The following is a 16,988-nucleotide window of genomic DNA, read 5'->3' as shown; positions in this document are numbered from 1 at the left end:
TTTATACATATGTTTTTGTACTAATTCATGTTAGGATTAGGTCTCATTCTGGCTGCTCTTGCTGTTGCGCAGTTAAACCGCTGCTACAGTTATCACCGTGTAAACACACCCTTGTCGCTGATTGGCTGAGACATTTTAGCGCGGCGTCCTACAGCCAATCAGAGGATTGTTTTTCTGTCACGTCGTTGCACGGATAGTAGGCTAACGGATATTGCAAACACAAACTAACAAAAACAACGCGGGTTTGTTTCTAAAGACGGCACGGCACGGGAAGGGTTGTTAATGTGGACCGAGTTTTTCCTGTTGGACTTATATTCGTGAAAATGTGGAGCGAACATCGATGCGAGGACACACGAATTGGGTAACGTAAGCTAGTTAGCATTAGCCTGCTAATTCACCACAAGGCCGCTGATAAAAACAACAAGCTTCCTGTTCTGAAGGATGTAGGTTACTCTACGATCCGAGTTATAACACCACAGCTGTTACCTACGGAGCACAAGTTCAGTGGTGCACACGATTTGATTAATAAGTTTGTTTTTAGTTGTGCTTGCAGGCTACCTAGCTTGGTAGCTCTTCGACTAGCTGGTAAGCATGAGTGAAGTGACTGATTCCAAACAGTCCGCTGACTCTGCGTCCAGGAAACGGCGTTTGGAGCCCGATGGAGGCAGCGAGGTGCCCAGCAAGTGCCCAAAAGTCAGGGAGACATTAGAGGAAGCGGGGGCCACTTCGGAAAGTTGCAAAAACAGTGAAGCAGATGGGGAAGAAACAGCCAGGAAGGAGGACCAGTTAAAGGAGAGCGAGGGAAAACCAGCTGAGGGTCTGCAGAGTTCAGAGGACCCCTGTGCACCACCTGTCAACAACCCCAAGACTAGCAGCCCTAAGGCAAGCAACACAGAAAAGCCACAGTCCTCAGATGCAGAAGGCTCTGCTGAATCTAAGGAAAACACACAGAAAACAGCAGGGGCAAAGCTGGGACCCTCAGCCTCTCTGGATCAGACCGACTCTGCAGCCATTGCAGCGGCTGAAGCTCTTGCCAGTCTCACAAGAGGAGACGGGGAAGACAGCCGAGAGACTCCTTGCTCCTCAGAAAAGGCTAAACAGGTGAAACAGGGGAGCAAGTTCAAACAGCGTGGGAGTCACCACCACCACCACCAGTCCTCAAAAACAGGCTCCAGAACGCAGGCAGCGGCAGCAGACAGCTCCACATCCGTCCACAGCACCGATAGGGAGGATGGAGACGAGATGCCCGGAGCAGACGAAGGAGATGAATCCATGTCTGGATCCTCGTCCACACCAAGCTCTTCTTTCCCGTCTGACAATGAGGACAATGAGGACGGGGAGTGTGCCATCGTGTCGGTGAAGATGGCCCCGGAGATGAGGCAGTCGGTGGCCCTCCTGGCGCAGGTGCAGATGAGACTGGAGGCTCTGGAGAAGAAGAACGCTCGTCTTCATCAACGGCTGGAGCTGAAGATCAGCCGTCAGCGGCGTCCACATCTGGATCAGCGCAGCTCCATCACAAAGACCATCCCTGGGTTCTGGGTCACAGCTGTATCCTTAACATGAGAACTTCCTATGTTTTCTTCCAATTAGGGCTAGCCAATCAATATTATACCGATAAAATAAGATAGGACTTTATTCATCCATAAGGAAATTGTTGTGCCAGAACTACAAAAATACAATAAACACAGCACAATAATAATAAAACTGTACACTAACAGTGCAGTAACAAGAGCAATTCAATAACTACAGGAAACATAGACGGTCACATAATGAATGTAAATATGAACAGTATTTAGTAGTGCAAAAACCGTAGTGGTAGTTACGTGGTGGTAGTAAGCACGTTATTTATCGAACATTATTAATAATAATAAAACTTCCCTTCCTATGTTTTGTTCCAAATGGAGCTAGGCAATCCATTTGATACCGCTATTAAGGAATGAGACTAGATATTGTGTTGGATTTCTGATATTTAATTAAGTATAAGTGTCTTTTCCTGGTTTAAAAGGCTGCATTACAGTAAAGTGTTGTCAATTTATAAACGCACTAGACTATTCCAGCTGTTCTGTTAGTTGCCTTCACCTAATTTGTAGTTTGACATGCATTTATTTAGTTATTTAATCGTTTATTTGAACCGGCACAGTGCACATTGATGAACACTTGTGTAAATGAGCCGGCTTTGAGCTCATTTCCATCCGTAGTCCCGTCACATACAACATATAAGAACATGACATGTATATACATGGCAAAAATAAATACATGATACAGTGTTTCCCCTAGGATGGAGTCATAGCAGCGGTGCTAAGGCACGTGGGCCCAGCATAATGTGAGCGTGGAGCGCATGGAATTTTTCAGTGTGTGCACGTGCGAAGTGCACCCCGCCAATTTGTTTCTATGTGTCTGCCAGCACAAGAAAGGCTCTTGAGGCCTAGTACCAGGGCCGGTTCTAGACAATTTGCTGCCCTAGGCGAGATTTTATATATAAAATCTCTACAAAAGACAAATACACTACAAAAACAGAAACTTATTGACATAGGTAATAGACATCAAAATGGCTTCAAATGTATTCAGTATTGAACATGTTTTAATTGGGGGATGGACGTCACATCCTCTAGGGGGGTCCGGGGGTCTGCCCCCCCGCGAAGATTTTTTTGAACATTTTAAAGTAAAATGCTTCAATCTGGTGCACTTTGAGCACACAATTACTAGAGACCTGATCTGGGGGGTACAACTCTAAAACACCCATCTGAAAAAGATCGGTTTACATTTTAATAATCAAATAAGTATATTAACATAACCAATAACCCACCATAGCCAATAACAAATAAATGTAACTTATTTTATTTTTGTTGTTCATTCATATCTTATTTTACCAGTTAACATTTATTTATTTATGCATATGTTTGTATCTCCAACTTTAAATGATATTTTTGGTTTACTGTCCTATAGTATACATTGGAATGATTTCAAACCTGTGTTTATTTATCCTAATAATTATAAAGGAGTGGAAAAAAAAAAAAAACACCTTTATTTAACATAGGGCTGTGCGATTATGGCAAAAATCATAATCACGATTATTTGGGTCAATAATTGATATCACGATTATTAAATACGATTATTCATTGACTTTGAAAAAATCCATTTATTGAACTTTAAAACAAATACAAATAATAATTTGAACAGTATCTTGTTAACTGTTGATTACCCTGAACGTATAATTCAACTGAAAAACCAATACAAAAATAAATAAAATAAATGATACATTTAAATAAATAATATCAAAATAATAAATACCAATAAACAAGATCAACAAATATTTTGGAGCGCACTTCAACAAGCTACTAAACATATATAAATACAAATAAATGAGACCAAAATTAATTAGATCAAATATGTCACAACCTAGCAAAGCTAAATAATTGTTTTTTTCGATTATGTTGTTTTCGTAATTGTGGCAGGCCAAAATCGTAATTGCGATTAAAATACGATTAATTGCACAGCCCTAATTGAACATACAGTAACACAAATACTACAAATCCACATAACAAACAATCAAAAATGAAAAAGGGTTGCCACTTATTATTATTTTAATAATTATGCCTAATTATGTTTTTTTGGGTACCTGGCTGGCGCCCCCTAGCAGCGGCGCGCATATTTCAGCAGCGGCGGTGCAGCGCCACTATTTGTATATAAGGGAAACACTGATATGCAGAAAGAGCATGAGCAGCATACATTAACCACATGGCAGTACAATGTAGCAGCTATGGTATATAAAGGGCAAGATAAGATAAAAGTGCTACATAAAGTGAAAGATAAGATACCCCTGTATAAAGTGTATTTAGCGGTGATTGCACGTCTGTTTGTTTCTCAACCATTCTTTAAGTTGACCTTTAAAACTATTGAGAGTGGGACAATCCCGTATCCCAGTTGGGAGGCTATTCCACAATGAGCTTTAATTTATAAAGTGCTTTACCTGTCTTTATGACTACCTAAAGCACTTTTAGATGTTCAAAACAGCATTCACAAATTCACACACATGCATGCACTGTTTGCCAGCAGGAGCAAGAAGTGTATATCCACTTAACTAATGAAAATCTCAACAACAAAAAATGTCATGGTGTATATATATACTTTGAAAGACAACCCTTCAATATCGTTGCAGTATCTTGTAGAAATATTGTGATTTTTCTTTTTGTACTGTCTCCAATCCCCAGCTCTAATTATAATAATTTAATATGTTTTGAGTTTTTCTTAACTTCCATACGCCAGCTGTTGAATCATCCTCACCTCTCGGCTCACATTGACGAGACCGATGAAGACGCTCTGAGCTACATGACGGATCTCGAGGTAAGAAGTGTTGCTTTGTTCTTACAGATTTGGCTCTTCCTTTTATATGCCTAGTGGTGGTCATACTCAGACATTTCCTTTTATGTGTTTTTTCAGATCGAGTCCTTTAAGAATAATAAGCTGGGCTACAGGATCCGTTTCCACTTCAGACGGAACCCGTACTTCCAGAACAACATCATCATGAAGGAGCTGCACCTCGGGATGGGAGGTAAAGATATGCATGTTGTGATTAAGTCAAAGCATATTGTAGTTACTGTGAACATTCATAAACACACCTCCGCCCCTCAAAGAATGCAACCACTACTCTTTAGAAATATTTATGGCTATTTGACTTGCATCCTTTGGTTACTATAACCCTTTGTGAACACACAGTTAGAAATACACTACATTTATACTAACATTTTTAGACTGTAACATTGACATTGAAATTTATCTCGTTGCACTCTCATCGCTACTACCTCTGCTTTTACCACTCTTATTTATTTGTGTCTACTGCAGTGAGAGTTGTGTCTACTGCAGTGAGAGTTGTGTCTACTGCGGTGAGAGTTGTGTCTACTGCAGTGAGAGTTGTGTCTACTGCAGTGAGAGTTGTGTCTACTGCAGTGAGAGTTGTGTCTACTGCAGTGAGAGTTGTGTCTACTGCGGTGAGAGTTGTGTGAGTTGTGTCTACTTCGGTGAGAGTTGTGTCTACTGCAGTGAGAGTTTTGTCTACTGCGGTGAGAGTTGTGTGAGTTGTGTCTACTGCGGTGAGAGTTGTGTCTACTGCGGTGAGAGTTGTGTCTACTGCGGTGAGAGTTGTGTCTACTGCGGTGAGAGTTGTGGTCTACTGCGGTGAGAGTTGTGTCTACTGCGGTGAGAGTTGTGTCTACTGCGGTGAGAGTTGTGTCTACTGCAGTGAGAGTTGTGTCTACTACCGTGAGAGTTGTGTCTACTGCAGTGAGAGTTGTGTCTACTGCGGTGAGAGTTGTGTCTACTGCGGTGAGAGTTGTGTCTACTGCAGTGAGAGTTGTGTCTACTGCAGTGAGAGTTGTGTCCTACTGCAGTTGAGAGTTGTGTCTACTGCAGTGAGAGTTGTGTCTACTGCAGTGAGAGTTGTGTCTACTGCAGTGAGAGTTGTGTCTACTGCAGTGAGAGTTGTGTCTACTGCAGTGAGAGTTGTGTCTACTGCAGTGAGAGTTGTGTCTACTGCAGTGAGAGTTGTGTGAGTTGTGTCTACTGCGGTGAGAGTTGTGTGAGTTGTGTCTACTGCGGTGAGAGTTGTGTCTACTGCGGTGAGAGTTGTGTCTACTGCGGTGAGAGTTGTGTCTACTGCGGTGAGAGTTGTGTCTACTGCGGTGAGAGTTGTGTCTACTGCGGTGAGAGTTGTGTCTACTGCGGTGAGAGTTGTGTATACTGCGGTGAGAGTTGTGTATATTGCAGTGAGAGTTGTGTCTACTGCAGTGAGAGTTGTGTATATTGCAGTGAGAGTTGTGTCTACTGCAGTGAGAGTTGTGTATATTGCAGTGAGAGTTGTGTCTACTGCAGTGAGAGTTGTGTCTACTGCAGTGAGAGTTGTGTATATTGCAGTGAGAGTAGATGCAGTGAGAGTAGTGAGAGTTGTGTCTACTGCAGTGAGAGTTGTGTAAGTTGTGTCTACTGCAGTGAGAGTTGTGTATATTGCAGTGAGAGTAGATGCAGTGAGAGTTGTGTACTGCAGTGAGAGTAGTGATAGTTGTGTCTACTGCAGTGAGAGTTGTGTCTACTGCGGTGAGAGTTGTGTGAGTTGTGGTGAGAGTTGTGTCTACTGCGGTGAGAGTTGTGTCTACTGCGGTGAGAGTTGTGTCTACTGCGGTGAGAGTTGTGTCTACTGCCGTGAGAGTTGTGTCTACTGCGGTGTGAGTTGTGTACTGCAGTGAGAGTAGTGATAGTTGTGTCTACTGCAGTGAGAGTTGTGTCTACTGCGGTGTGAGTTGTGTCTACTGCGGTGAGAGTTGTGTCTACTGCGGTGAGAGTTGTGTCTACTGCGGTGAGAGTTGTGTCTACTGCGGTGAGAGTTGTGTCTACTGCGGTGAGAGTTGTGTCTACTGCGGTGAGAGTTGTGTCTACTGCAGTGAGAGTTGTGTCTACTGCAGTGAGAGTTGTGTCTACTGCAGTGAGAGTTGTGTATATTGCAGTGAGAGTTGTGTCTACTGCAGTGAGAGTTGTGTCTACTGCAGTGAGAGTTGTGTATATTGCAGTGAGAGTAGATGCAGTGAGAGTTGTGTACTGCAGTGAGAGTAGTGATAGTTGTGTCTACTGCAGTGAGAGTTGTGTCTACTGCAGTGTGAGTTGTGTCTACTGCGGTGAGAGTTGTGTCTACTGCGGTGAGAGTTGTGTCTACTGCCGTGAGAGTTGTGTCTACTGCGGTGAGAGTTGTGTCTACTGCCGTGAGAGTTGTGTCTACTGCGGTGAGAGTTGTGTCTACTGCGGTGAGAGTTGTGAGAGTAGTGTCTACGGCGGTGAGAGTTGTGTCTACTGCAGTGAGAGTTGTGTCTACTGCGGTGAGAGTTGTGAGAGTTGTGTGAGTTGTGTACTGCAGTGAGAGTAGTGATAGTTGTGTCTACGGCGGTGAGAGTTGTGTCTACTGCAGTGAGAGTTGTGTGAGTTGTGTCTACTGCGGTGAGAGTTGTGTCTACTGCGGTGAGAGTTGTGTCTACTGCGGTGAGAGTTGTGTCTACTCTGCGGTGAGAGTTGTGTCTACTCTGCGGTGAGAGTTGTGTCTACTGCAGTGAGAGTTGTGCGAGTTGTGTCTACTGCAGTGAGAGTTGTGTACTGCAGTGAGAGTTGTGTACTGCAGTGAGAGTTGTGTCTACTGCAGTGAGAGTTGTGTCTACTGCAGTGAGAGTTGTGTGAGTTGTGTCTACTGCGGTGAGAGTTGTGTCTACTGCGGTGAGAGTTGTGTCTACTGCGGTGAGAGTTGTGTCTACTGCAGTGAGAGTTGTGTACTGCGGTGAGAGTTGTGTCTACTGCGGTGAGAGTTGTGTCTACTGCGGTGAGAGTTGTGTCTACTGCGGTGAGAGTTGTGTCTACTGCGGTGAGAGTTGTGTCTACTGCGGTGAGAGTTGTGTCTACTGCGGTGAGAGTTGTGTCTACTGCGGTGAGAGTTGTGTCTACTCTGCGGTGAGAGTTGTGTCTACTGCAGTGAGAGTTGTGTGAGTTGTGTCTACTGCAGTGAGAGTTGTGTACTGCAGTGAGAGTTGTGTCTACTGCGGTGAGAGTTGTGTCTACTGCAGTGAGAGTTGTGTGAGTTGTGTCTACTGCAGTGAGAGTTGTGTCTACTGCGGTGAGAGTTGTGTCTACTGCGGTGAGAGTTGTGTCTACTGCGGTGAGAGTTGTGTCTACTGCGGTGAGAGTTGTGTCTACTGCGGTGAGAGTTGTGTCTACTGCGGTGAGAGTTGTGTCTACTGCAGTGAGAGTTGTTGTATATTCTATTCTAGTTATCATGCATAATGAATACACAGAGTTGCACCATCGCACTGTATATCTCACGTATACTGTAGAGCCAGTGGAGGATATATATTTTTTTTTAAACATTATATTTATTGGGTTTATTAACATAGAAAGAACACACAGTCACACATGCATACCAGCTGAGGATATCTAAAATATATTTGTATATTCTTATTTGCCTTTAAATATCCGTTGCCTTGCCTCAATAACCCAAAGCTTTCATCTGGTTACATCTTAGAATTTATTTAATTTATTATCTTAATAGTTACTTATTTATCTATATATCATATTCCATTTACGTGTGTATAGACTCTTCTTGCACTATTTCAGTTTTATTTGTGTTTACTTGCAGATCCTACAACATTCTCTCGTACTATTTTATTTGTTTTCTGTTATTTCTTGAACTTTTGTTTTGGTTTTTATTTGTTTTGTGTCCTATATATATATTATGTTGCATTATTGGAGGAGCCTTGGACTTAAGTTTTTCCATATCTACACTGTAGCTAATGTGCACATGATGATAAAACCCTTGAATCTCATATAGCGTTTCATTGGGTACACGAATGTGGCAAACCATGGTACATTTATTCATAATTAACTTTGAATAAAGATAAAAGCAAATTCTCTGGAAACAACTGCAAACTGAGTGATGAGTACATGGCTAAAAGGAAACCAGAGCTTTTGTGTTTTTTATAACATTGTGACATTTTAACAATACTTTTGAGGTGAAGGCATCAAATAATTCCCAGTGGGTTTTTGGCCTTTTCCTGCACTGTTTATCATTTGTTAAAATATCACTGGTCACCGGCTTGAGCTTCAATCTCAGGATCCATGTCAGGGGTAGACATTAATGGCATTTTATTATCACATTGTAACCACTGGCCCGAGAGCATTCGTCCAAACAAACCGACTAATAATGAAGAAAATGAACACATGTGTTGCAATAGTAATTTATGCACAAACTACATTTCTACAGCATTTGAATCATCAGTTCTTCCTCATTTTCCTCAATTGTTTATATTTGGTTTATTAAAATAATTATATTGTGGTCATTGTTAAAAAATGTCTGCTATTATCATTATTATGAGTATTATTATTTGTATAATGCGCTTTCTGCCTTCCTGTCATTATCAGGAGTTACAAATGTAATAGATTAGATTAGAGCCTTCATTCTCCTAAACTGCTGGGACATTCCCCTATAGCCAATATACCTTTATATTTGTTCTACTCTTCACTTACTTGTCAGCATAGGTCGGCGTTGATGTCACTCTCCTTTAACTCTTCCGGTGACATTCTTTTATTTGAAGATTGTTTTTTGCTTGGCTGGTTACCGCTGGTATTAAAAACATTTTGGCGAATGGTTAGGTGGCGAGAAAGACTGTAGGGAAGGGCAAGTGGAAAGTACGTTATGCTGGCTCCGGGGGGTCTAAATAGTGCTTCCGGGCCAGCGGGCCATTTATAATGTCTAGCCCTGCATGTATTTGTGATCCTCTCCAGAATGGAAGTAGTCATCACACACAGAGCATCAACTAGTTCCTGAACAGTGTCCTTCACATGCTGATATACAAGAGAGGGAATTACACAGTCACAAGATGGAGGAATATAAAGCAGTATTCAATGTTTACTTCAGATTAGCTCCACGTCAGAAATGATCATGCTTGTCATATGTCTCTCTCCATAGAGGCTGAATCATCATGTTAATCACATAGCTATCATATGCCTAAAACAGTCCTGATGCTCTTCTAGGTAATCATACATCCTGTCATGTACACAGCTACAGTTGGGATACCTTTGTTATCATGTGTACTCTCATATTGGAAGAAGACATTCAGTATTTCCCAAACAGTTTGTGTGTTTTAACTAAACGTTATCAGCTGAGAAGTTTGCAATCAATGTATCCCTGGCTAAAATCTCCTTCTTCCCTGGCTGCTGGTGTTTCAGGCTCTCCGATGTCCTTCTCCAACCCCATCCTGTGGCACCGCGGGCAGAACCTGACGGCCCACAGCGAGGCCAGGAAGTCGTCGCGCGGCGTCTACCAAACGTTCTTCAGCTGGTTCAGCGACCACAGCACCCCTGGGCAGGACGACGTAGCACAGGTACCAACGACTGCACCTCCACACTGACACATCTTCATTAGAACAGCTCACAAAGCAGGACAGTAACACTGGAGAGATAACACAAGATACATTCACAAAGGGGAAAAGCCTTTGCAAGCTTTTAAAGGTAACCTATTATGCAAAATCCACTTGTTCATGTCTCTTATACATCAACATGTCCTGATCCATTTATATAAAAACCTGTCTGAAAATGAGCTGATCAGATTGTGGCCACTTTATGATGTCATAATGATGTTTTGGCTTGGGTAACCATTAGCCAATCACCAACCAAGGTAACCCACCCCAGTCTCCTCCAACAAGGCAACATGAAAGGGACACAAGCAGTTCAAAATAAAGACATAACAAAAGTGCAAGTAAAATGCAGGAAAAACTAAGCTATGTTATGAAATGGAAAAAGTTCAAATATAACCTGTACAGTTTAATAAAATACTACTTATTGTATTGTGAATAATTGCTTTTATGTGATTTTGTGCATGATTTATTCCATTTTATTTATTTTACTTTATAGGTAAATTACTCCACTCTCACACTGACAGATTGATTATAACACAGGGTTCTTACGGTCATTAAAAACCTGGAAAAGTCATTGAAATTCAAAATGCTAATTCCAGGCCCTGGAAAAGTTATGGAAAACAATATTTTCCCCAAAGTTTTGGAAAAGTCATGGAAATGTAACTAAAGTTGCATCAAATATAATTTATATTTGATCTAATCGCCGAAATAGTAATACTATAATGATAGTAATGAAATGTAAAATGGCATTTAACTCAGGAGGTATTTTGCTGGTGAGAGATTTTAGTTGCTTTAGCGTGTAGAAGCTAGTAAGCCTACTATTTGATTTGTTTTAGATAGGCACAACATGTTTCATATGCAGACCTTATATAGGTAAATGTCATGGAGAAGTCATTGGTGAAAAAGTGTATGAACCCTGATAACAGCACACAGAGCTGGAGGTCAACGCTGACACCAGTTCAGATTTAGCCAGATACACACACACAAAGGAAAAGGGCCTTTCGATATTTTCTAAAACGGCAAACAAAAAAAACCATTCTTTAGCCGTGTTATTGCTGCTTGCACAATAGCTTCAGCGTTGTTGTTGTTGTTGGTGATTAAAATGTTTAGTCACAGGCTCCTCCAACAGAGCAACACACAATCATCTTCAGACATCAAAAGACAGATTGTGCAAGACAATTGTTCAACTGACACAATGATGCAAGTACAGGCAGGAATAAGTAAACCATGTGGTTCAAAAGAATAAGACGAACAGAAAGGGACATTAAGTCGTGTACAGTGGAAGAAAATGCTACTTATTCTATCGTGTGGAATTGCTTTGATGTGTCATATTGTTTTGTTAGTTTTACTACACGTTTAGTTGCTGGTTTATATACATATTGTGGTATGACACTGGAGATCTTCTTACCTTTTTAAAAACAATACTTATAGAATAGGTTTTATGTCATTTTATGTGTTTCTTGTTCCATTTTGCTTTATCTTAGATATCCTGATATGAGACAGGATGATTCATTTCATTCTCTGTGCATATCAAATATGTTCAGTTTGAAATGGATAGCACTGTAACTGTGTTTTAAAGGTGAATTAGTTACATTTTAACTAGTATTATGATGCACTTCATCCAACTAGACAACTTTTCATTGCAATGATTATGTGCCAGGTATGTGCTTAAAGTCTGAATTGTGTAACAAGATATCATTGTCTTCTTTGTGTATTCAACTTTCTCTGCAGTTTCATAATACACTATGAGGATTTAGGGATATGTAGACGTTTCAATTTTGATTATAGCTAAGGCAGGGCTGTGTTTAATGTATTTAATCCTTTATTATACCCTAACAGATTGAAATGACTCCTGTTGTTGTGTTCAGATCCTGAAGGACGACCTGTACCGAGACCCTCTGAGATACTACCTCACTCCACTGTGGGAACCCAGGGAGAACGGCAGGTAGGACACTTTGGATATTTTATAGAAATACATAACTCAAATAAATGTCTTATTAAATCATTCATTTACATAAGGTTAGTTCAAGGTTAGTTTATTTGTATAGCACATTTTAAGACACAGAGGCAATTCAAAAGTGTTTCACATAGGCATTTAACACATATTATAAAACAGATAAGTCAAATCAAGCAATCTGATTGGTTCTTAGCCGTGATATAATGAGCGTATATCATAATAATTAACAACAAATAAAACACAATACAATTTGGAGGCAAATGTAATTATCTAAAAAAAATGTATGCCTATGCGCTATGATTCATTTTTGGTTCCTTTATTTGCAACAGTCATGATATGATACAAGTGTGTGGGAGAGAAACTCCCTCTGAAGGCAACACAGGAATTTAAGCCTCTGCAGACCATTTACATGCACTAAAACCAACACACCAACACACTTAGCTATTTGATCTACCTCTGGAACAAGCTAAACTAGTTATAAATATATTTATTCTTCACTGTCGGGTCACTCATTACTGGATCAGTGAGCTGCATGAGACGATACTGACGGGCTGTCAGGAGAGAGAGAGAGGGGGAGAGGAAAAGAGAGAGGGGGAGAGAGAGAGGGGGAGAGAGGAAAAGAGAGCGCTTCCGTGTTATTATCCAAAGTTAATGTAAACTTGAATAATGTACTTAATTTGAATGTAATAATGATGTTGGTTGTTGTTTGTGGAAGCACCAGTGAATGAGCATTAACAGAGTTTTAAACATCACTTTAAATGGAAGATCCCCATAGGCCCCGCCCACTCGATCGGATCGGCGATCGGCGATCGGTATCGGCCGATAATGATTCCGGCTATCGGCCCCAAAATTGGCGATCGGAGCATCCCTAATTTAAAGTCTCTTTTTGTGTTTCTGTTGATTCTCTCTCGGCCATGTCTCCCTTAAAAACTAAAACAGTTAACCCTTGGTGGGTTCTAGTTAAACAAAACAAAAATGTGTGTGTGTATTCAAACCACAGAACACGCAGTGCAATGTGTGTTCTGAGGACAAACCCATCATTAAGCCGAACATTACAGAAATATTCTCGGCCCCGGGGCTTTGAAATTACAGTCCATGAACAAACTTTAACAGTTTCCTGATTTGTTTCCCTCCTTCACTTCCTGCCCGTGGGACCAGGTGGGATGCATACCGAGACAATGAGTGTGTGTGTGTGTGTGTGTGTTGTTAACACCAATGTGTGTGTGTGTGTTTCGTCTCCAGTGGCGGCAGCAGCGGGGGCCGAGCGGCTGATAACGGTAACGGAGACGACTGTGTGGTGATCTCCGACTCGGACGATGAGCCCGGGGAGGAAGCTGGGGAGGAGGAGCCAGGCCACAGGAAGAAGAAGGAGGGAGAGGAGGATGAAGAGGAAGAGGAAGAGGAGGAAGAGGAGGAGGAGGAGGAGGAAGAAGACGACAAGGGGCGAAGCGCTGGTTAGTAAGGAAGAATAACTTAGAAATACAGCTGAAACCCTGCTGGTCCAAAAGTCTGGTTTGGGAACAGAGATTATTTATATAAATATAGCACTTTTTACATCCAGTATATTTTGAAAATGAATGTTAGCTTTTTTTAAGCATTACAGCTGTTCCAAAATGCCTAAATGCTGTATTGAGTATCAGCGAGTGTTCAGGTCTTTGCACTAATCTAATGTACCGTTATAATTCATCAGCTCATGAACAGGAATTTGCAGATTTCAAGACACAATGCACACGTCTTAATGTCAACCGAAATGAGAAAAAAAGCACAATACTTTCCTCCTCAGCTTCATGAAGAAACGACTTTTGCATCTGAAAATGATGGAAGTATCTAAACAGTTTGATATCGCACTAGTGGCACAACAACTTATTTATTCCTAGTTTTGTTTTAAGTAAGGACTGACTGTCATATTAGATAATGAAATGCATTTCTATGGCATTCACTAAGCTGTACAACAATGACAGAATTATATCACATCCATGCTGGGTTAGCATCATCTTCACTCACTTGTAAACCAGCTGTGATATAAATGATGCTAATGGGGGATGAACTGAATTAAAAAGCTGTCTCCTCCTCAGATGAGAGTCCAGAGGAAGGAGAGGAAACAGGAGAAATCGTGATTGACGGTGAGAAAACACTCACTACAAACAGTGGGGAGACTTTACCTTATTTATTCATATTTTATACTCAATAGGCGCTTTCACACCGGAGTACTTTTCCCTTTGAGTTCCGATAGTTCCTGGGATGTTGCGTTCACACCAAAAAGAGAAAGATAACTTTTACCCCCTTTTTAGTCCCTGCTAGAGAGGTGGTACTTTCCTGGGGAGAAAAAAGTTCCAATTTCTATTGGCTGGGCGAATTGCAAACCACGCCCCGTAAAACTCGGAAAAGTTTTTTGAAGCCGCCATTGTATTTGCTGGCATTAGCATTATTAGCATTAGCATTAGCCCAGCGCACCAACGGAGAGAGAATAACTTATGGCAACACAAAAAAAAACATGGGAGCGGTGGAGATGAGGAGGTGTCGGTGTTCTGGCGATTTACTCGGAAGCCAGTCCCCAACTCCGGGGACTTCCGCCCGGGAACTTCGGGAGGCAGTATACGCCGTGAAGTTGTTTGCGACCTGCCAGTAAACCCAAAGCAGAAGAAGAAGTGACGTCAGCGGCTTCATTTGCCTAATCCTCCCTCAGGTAATTTATTCCTGTGTGAACCAAGCCCCCAGGAAGTGCGCCGGACTCTGTGCCCAACATTCGTTGTGTCCAAACGGCGGTACTGCAACTTCCGTATCAGTCAGTGACGTCACCCAGCCCAAAACAACTTTTTCCCATTGACTTTAAATAAACTACCCAGTATGAACTGTTATAGCCCTTATTAGAATCATTCGGTCCTTAAAGTTGTAAAATGCACTAAAAGCCAAATCTAGATTTATTTTCTCTCTCCATTCATTCTAGTGAGCCGAGAGTGGGAGCTCAGGGGGCGGGGCTTAAGGGGCGCATGCTCTGTGAGCGCACATACGGGTTCTCTGCTCTGACAGCCAGGCATGATGGGTAATCTGTGACGTTTCGCTCTCTCAAAAGTTGGGCCATTTTGTCCTCATGAGCCAATGAGCAGCTCTCATAGGAAAGAACGAGACCCCGCCTCCCACGCTGTATCCAGTTCTTATTATACATCCATGGTGTGAACGCGATCGGCTCTTAGTTCCATGGGGGTACTAAGTGCTGGGAACTAAGTACGGCAAAGAACTTGGTGTGAAAGCGGATATTGTATACTCATTTATCATCCTTCCTTTCAGGGTCTTTTTAAATGCTAAGCGTCTTTTTTCTCCTGCAGGCTCTGACGACAGCGAGCAGGGAGAGGATGAGCAGGCCTGAAGATGAAGAGTGAAAAGCCGGCACTTACGACGAACAGTAACAGAGCAATGTCGTTTTTATGCACAGAATATCCATTTTTGTTGTTGTTTTTATACCTAAAAGAATATTTCAAATCAGGGTTAATAATAAATAATAAAGCCAAGGCAGCATGGTGTCCCCTCTGTTTTATACACTCGGTACTGTGTAGTCGTATTTTATTGTTTTCTAATCTTCTATTTAAAGAGGAGCATCGTGCAGCAGCCTGTTGGAGAGATCCGGATTAACGGCATTACAATTTGTGACATAAAAACCCTTCAGTGGCATTATTCACAGTCATTTCAAAGCAACGTTTTTAGGAATTTAACACACACGTGAAAATAAATTGATAATAATGACAGTACATTTGAGATGCACTGAACCAAAATTAGTTCTCAGGGATCATGGTGGTAGTTTTATTGAAATTAACAGACATGAACACTCTGGTTTTTGTCGGCTGTGTATAGGAAAGCGTGTACTCTACTGTAGTTAATAGGAAGACATTTTGTTTTAATATGCTACCTTCTTCATCGATGCGTTTGTTCCTTCCCTCGTTAAATAATCATCTCCGGTGTTTGTAATATCATTGCTTAGTTTGTCGGTTTCCGCTCCTACAATAAATAGAATTGTATTATTTTTCCCTTTTCTTAGAATTTAACTTAAGAGGAATTCGCTTTCTTTAACAGTTAAGATGAGTTTTCATGTCATGTGTTTTATTTTTGTGTTATCTACTTTTTAAAAAGTTGGTATTTATTACATTGTTTTTTCTACATGACGGCATGCCTGTGAGCATGTGAGGCGATGATCACATGACCTTTTCTCCGTGCACAGTGTCCGTTTAAATCCACAGCAATGTTAATGAGTGCACTGTAACAAAACTAGTATTTGTATTTGCTTACTTTTCTTAGCAATGAACTGTAAATAATATTCCAGCACTGTCTTTTAGATGAAAGGCAAGTACATGTGTTTTAATTCATGGATAAATTCTATCAAAAAAAAATCGGGAGGTTTTTTCATAAACATGATCAGAAAGTTATATTTTGTGTGCTGTGTTTTATAGACACTGTAGTTTGGAGATACCTGTTTGTTGCTTTGGTTAAATTTGTTTTTGCTTTGAAGATAAATGTCCACCCTTTTGACTCAGACCTAATAAATAGGAGTTTGTTTCACCCTGCTGTCACTGTCTCTTTGTATTTACCGCAGGATTTATCCACAAGATGGCAGCATAGTTCAGATTATATTCATATCATTTCCTCCTGAAGGTCTTTATCTGAGCGATGAGTGAATACAGTATATCATTTAACACTTTGATGCCAGTATTGGAGCTTTTATTTGTGCATAAAATCAGGAATCAATACAATTTTCCTTTGCAAAACTGTCTGGAATTCTCAGAGCGTCTAAAAACAGAGCATCCTTAGTGTGAAATAGATTTTTTTAAAGTTCCCATGTCATGCTTTTCCGGTTATTACCCGTCCCCTTGTGTGTTATTTAGCTTTTTCTGCATGTAAACGGTCTGCAGAGTCACAAACCCTCAAAGTGCACCCTGTAGCGAGTAAAACTCTAACACAGAAAAGACCTGTCTATGCTGTCCCAGAACGCCTCGTTGGACATTTTTATTTTTCCATTGTTTTCTTCTTATAGTGTAGTAAGTACAGTGACGTATTGGGTATAGTGTGACTTCCTCACACACACACACTCAATCTTTTCT

At 41.1% G+C, this 16,988-nt stretch overlaps 1 protein-coding gene across 1 annotated transcript; it reads left to right on the top strand.

Annotated features, from left to right (window-relative positions):
- Nucleotides 1–156: 156 nt before the first annotated feature.
- On the top strand, nt 157–16,449 carry tspy (testis specific protein Y-linked). The gene is made up of 8 exons (XM_034124141.1): nt 157–1,548; nt 4,267–4,344; nt 4,441–4,552; nt 9,754–9,908; nt 11,810–11,886; nt 13,141–13,352; nt 13,974–14,021; nt 15,225–16,449. The coding sequence occupies exons 1-8, from the start codon at nt 592–594 to the stop codon at nt 15,263–15,265; spliced, it is 1,680 nt and encodes a 559-aa protein (XP_033980032.1). The 5' UTR covers nt 157–591; the 3' UTR covers nt 15,266–16,449.
- The last annotated feature ends 539 nt before the right edge of the window (nt 16,450–16,988 follow it).

The sequence above is a fragment of the Trematomus bernacchii genome, unplaced genomic scaffold, assembly GCF_902827165.1.
Source record: "Trematomus bernacchii unplaced genomic scaffold, fTreBer1.1, whole genome shotgun sequence".
Classification (NCBI taxonomy): Eukaryota; Metazoa; Chordata; class Actinopteri; order Perciformes; family Nototheniidae; genus Trematomus; species Trematomus bernacchii.
Note: the sequence above shows the minus strand (reverse complement) of the source record. Positions and strands in the feature narration are given on the sequence as shown.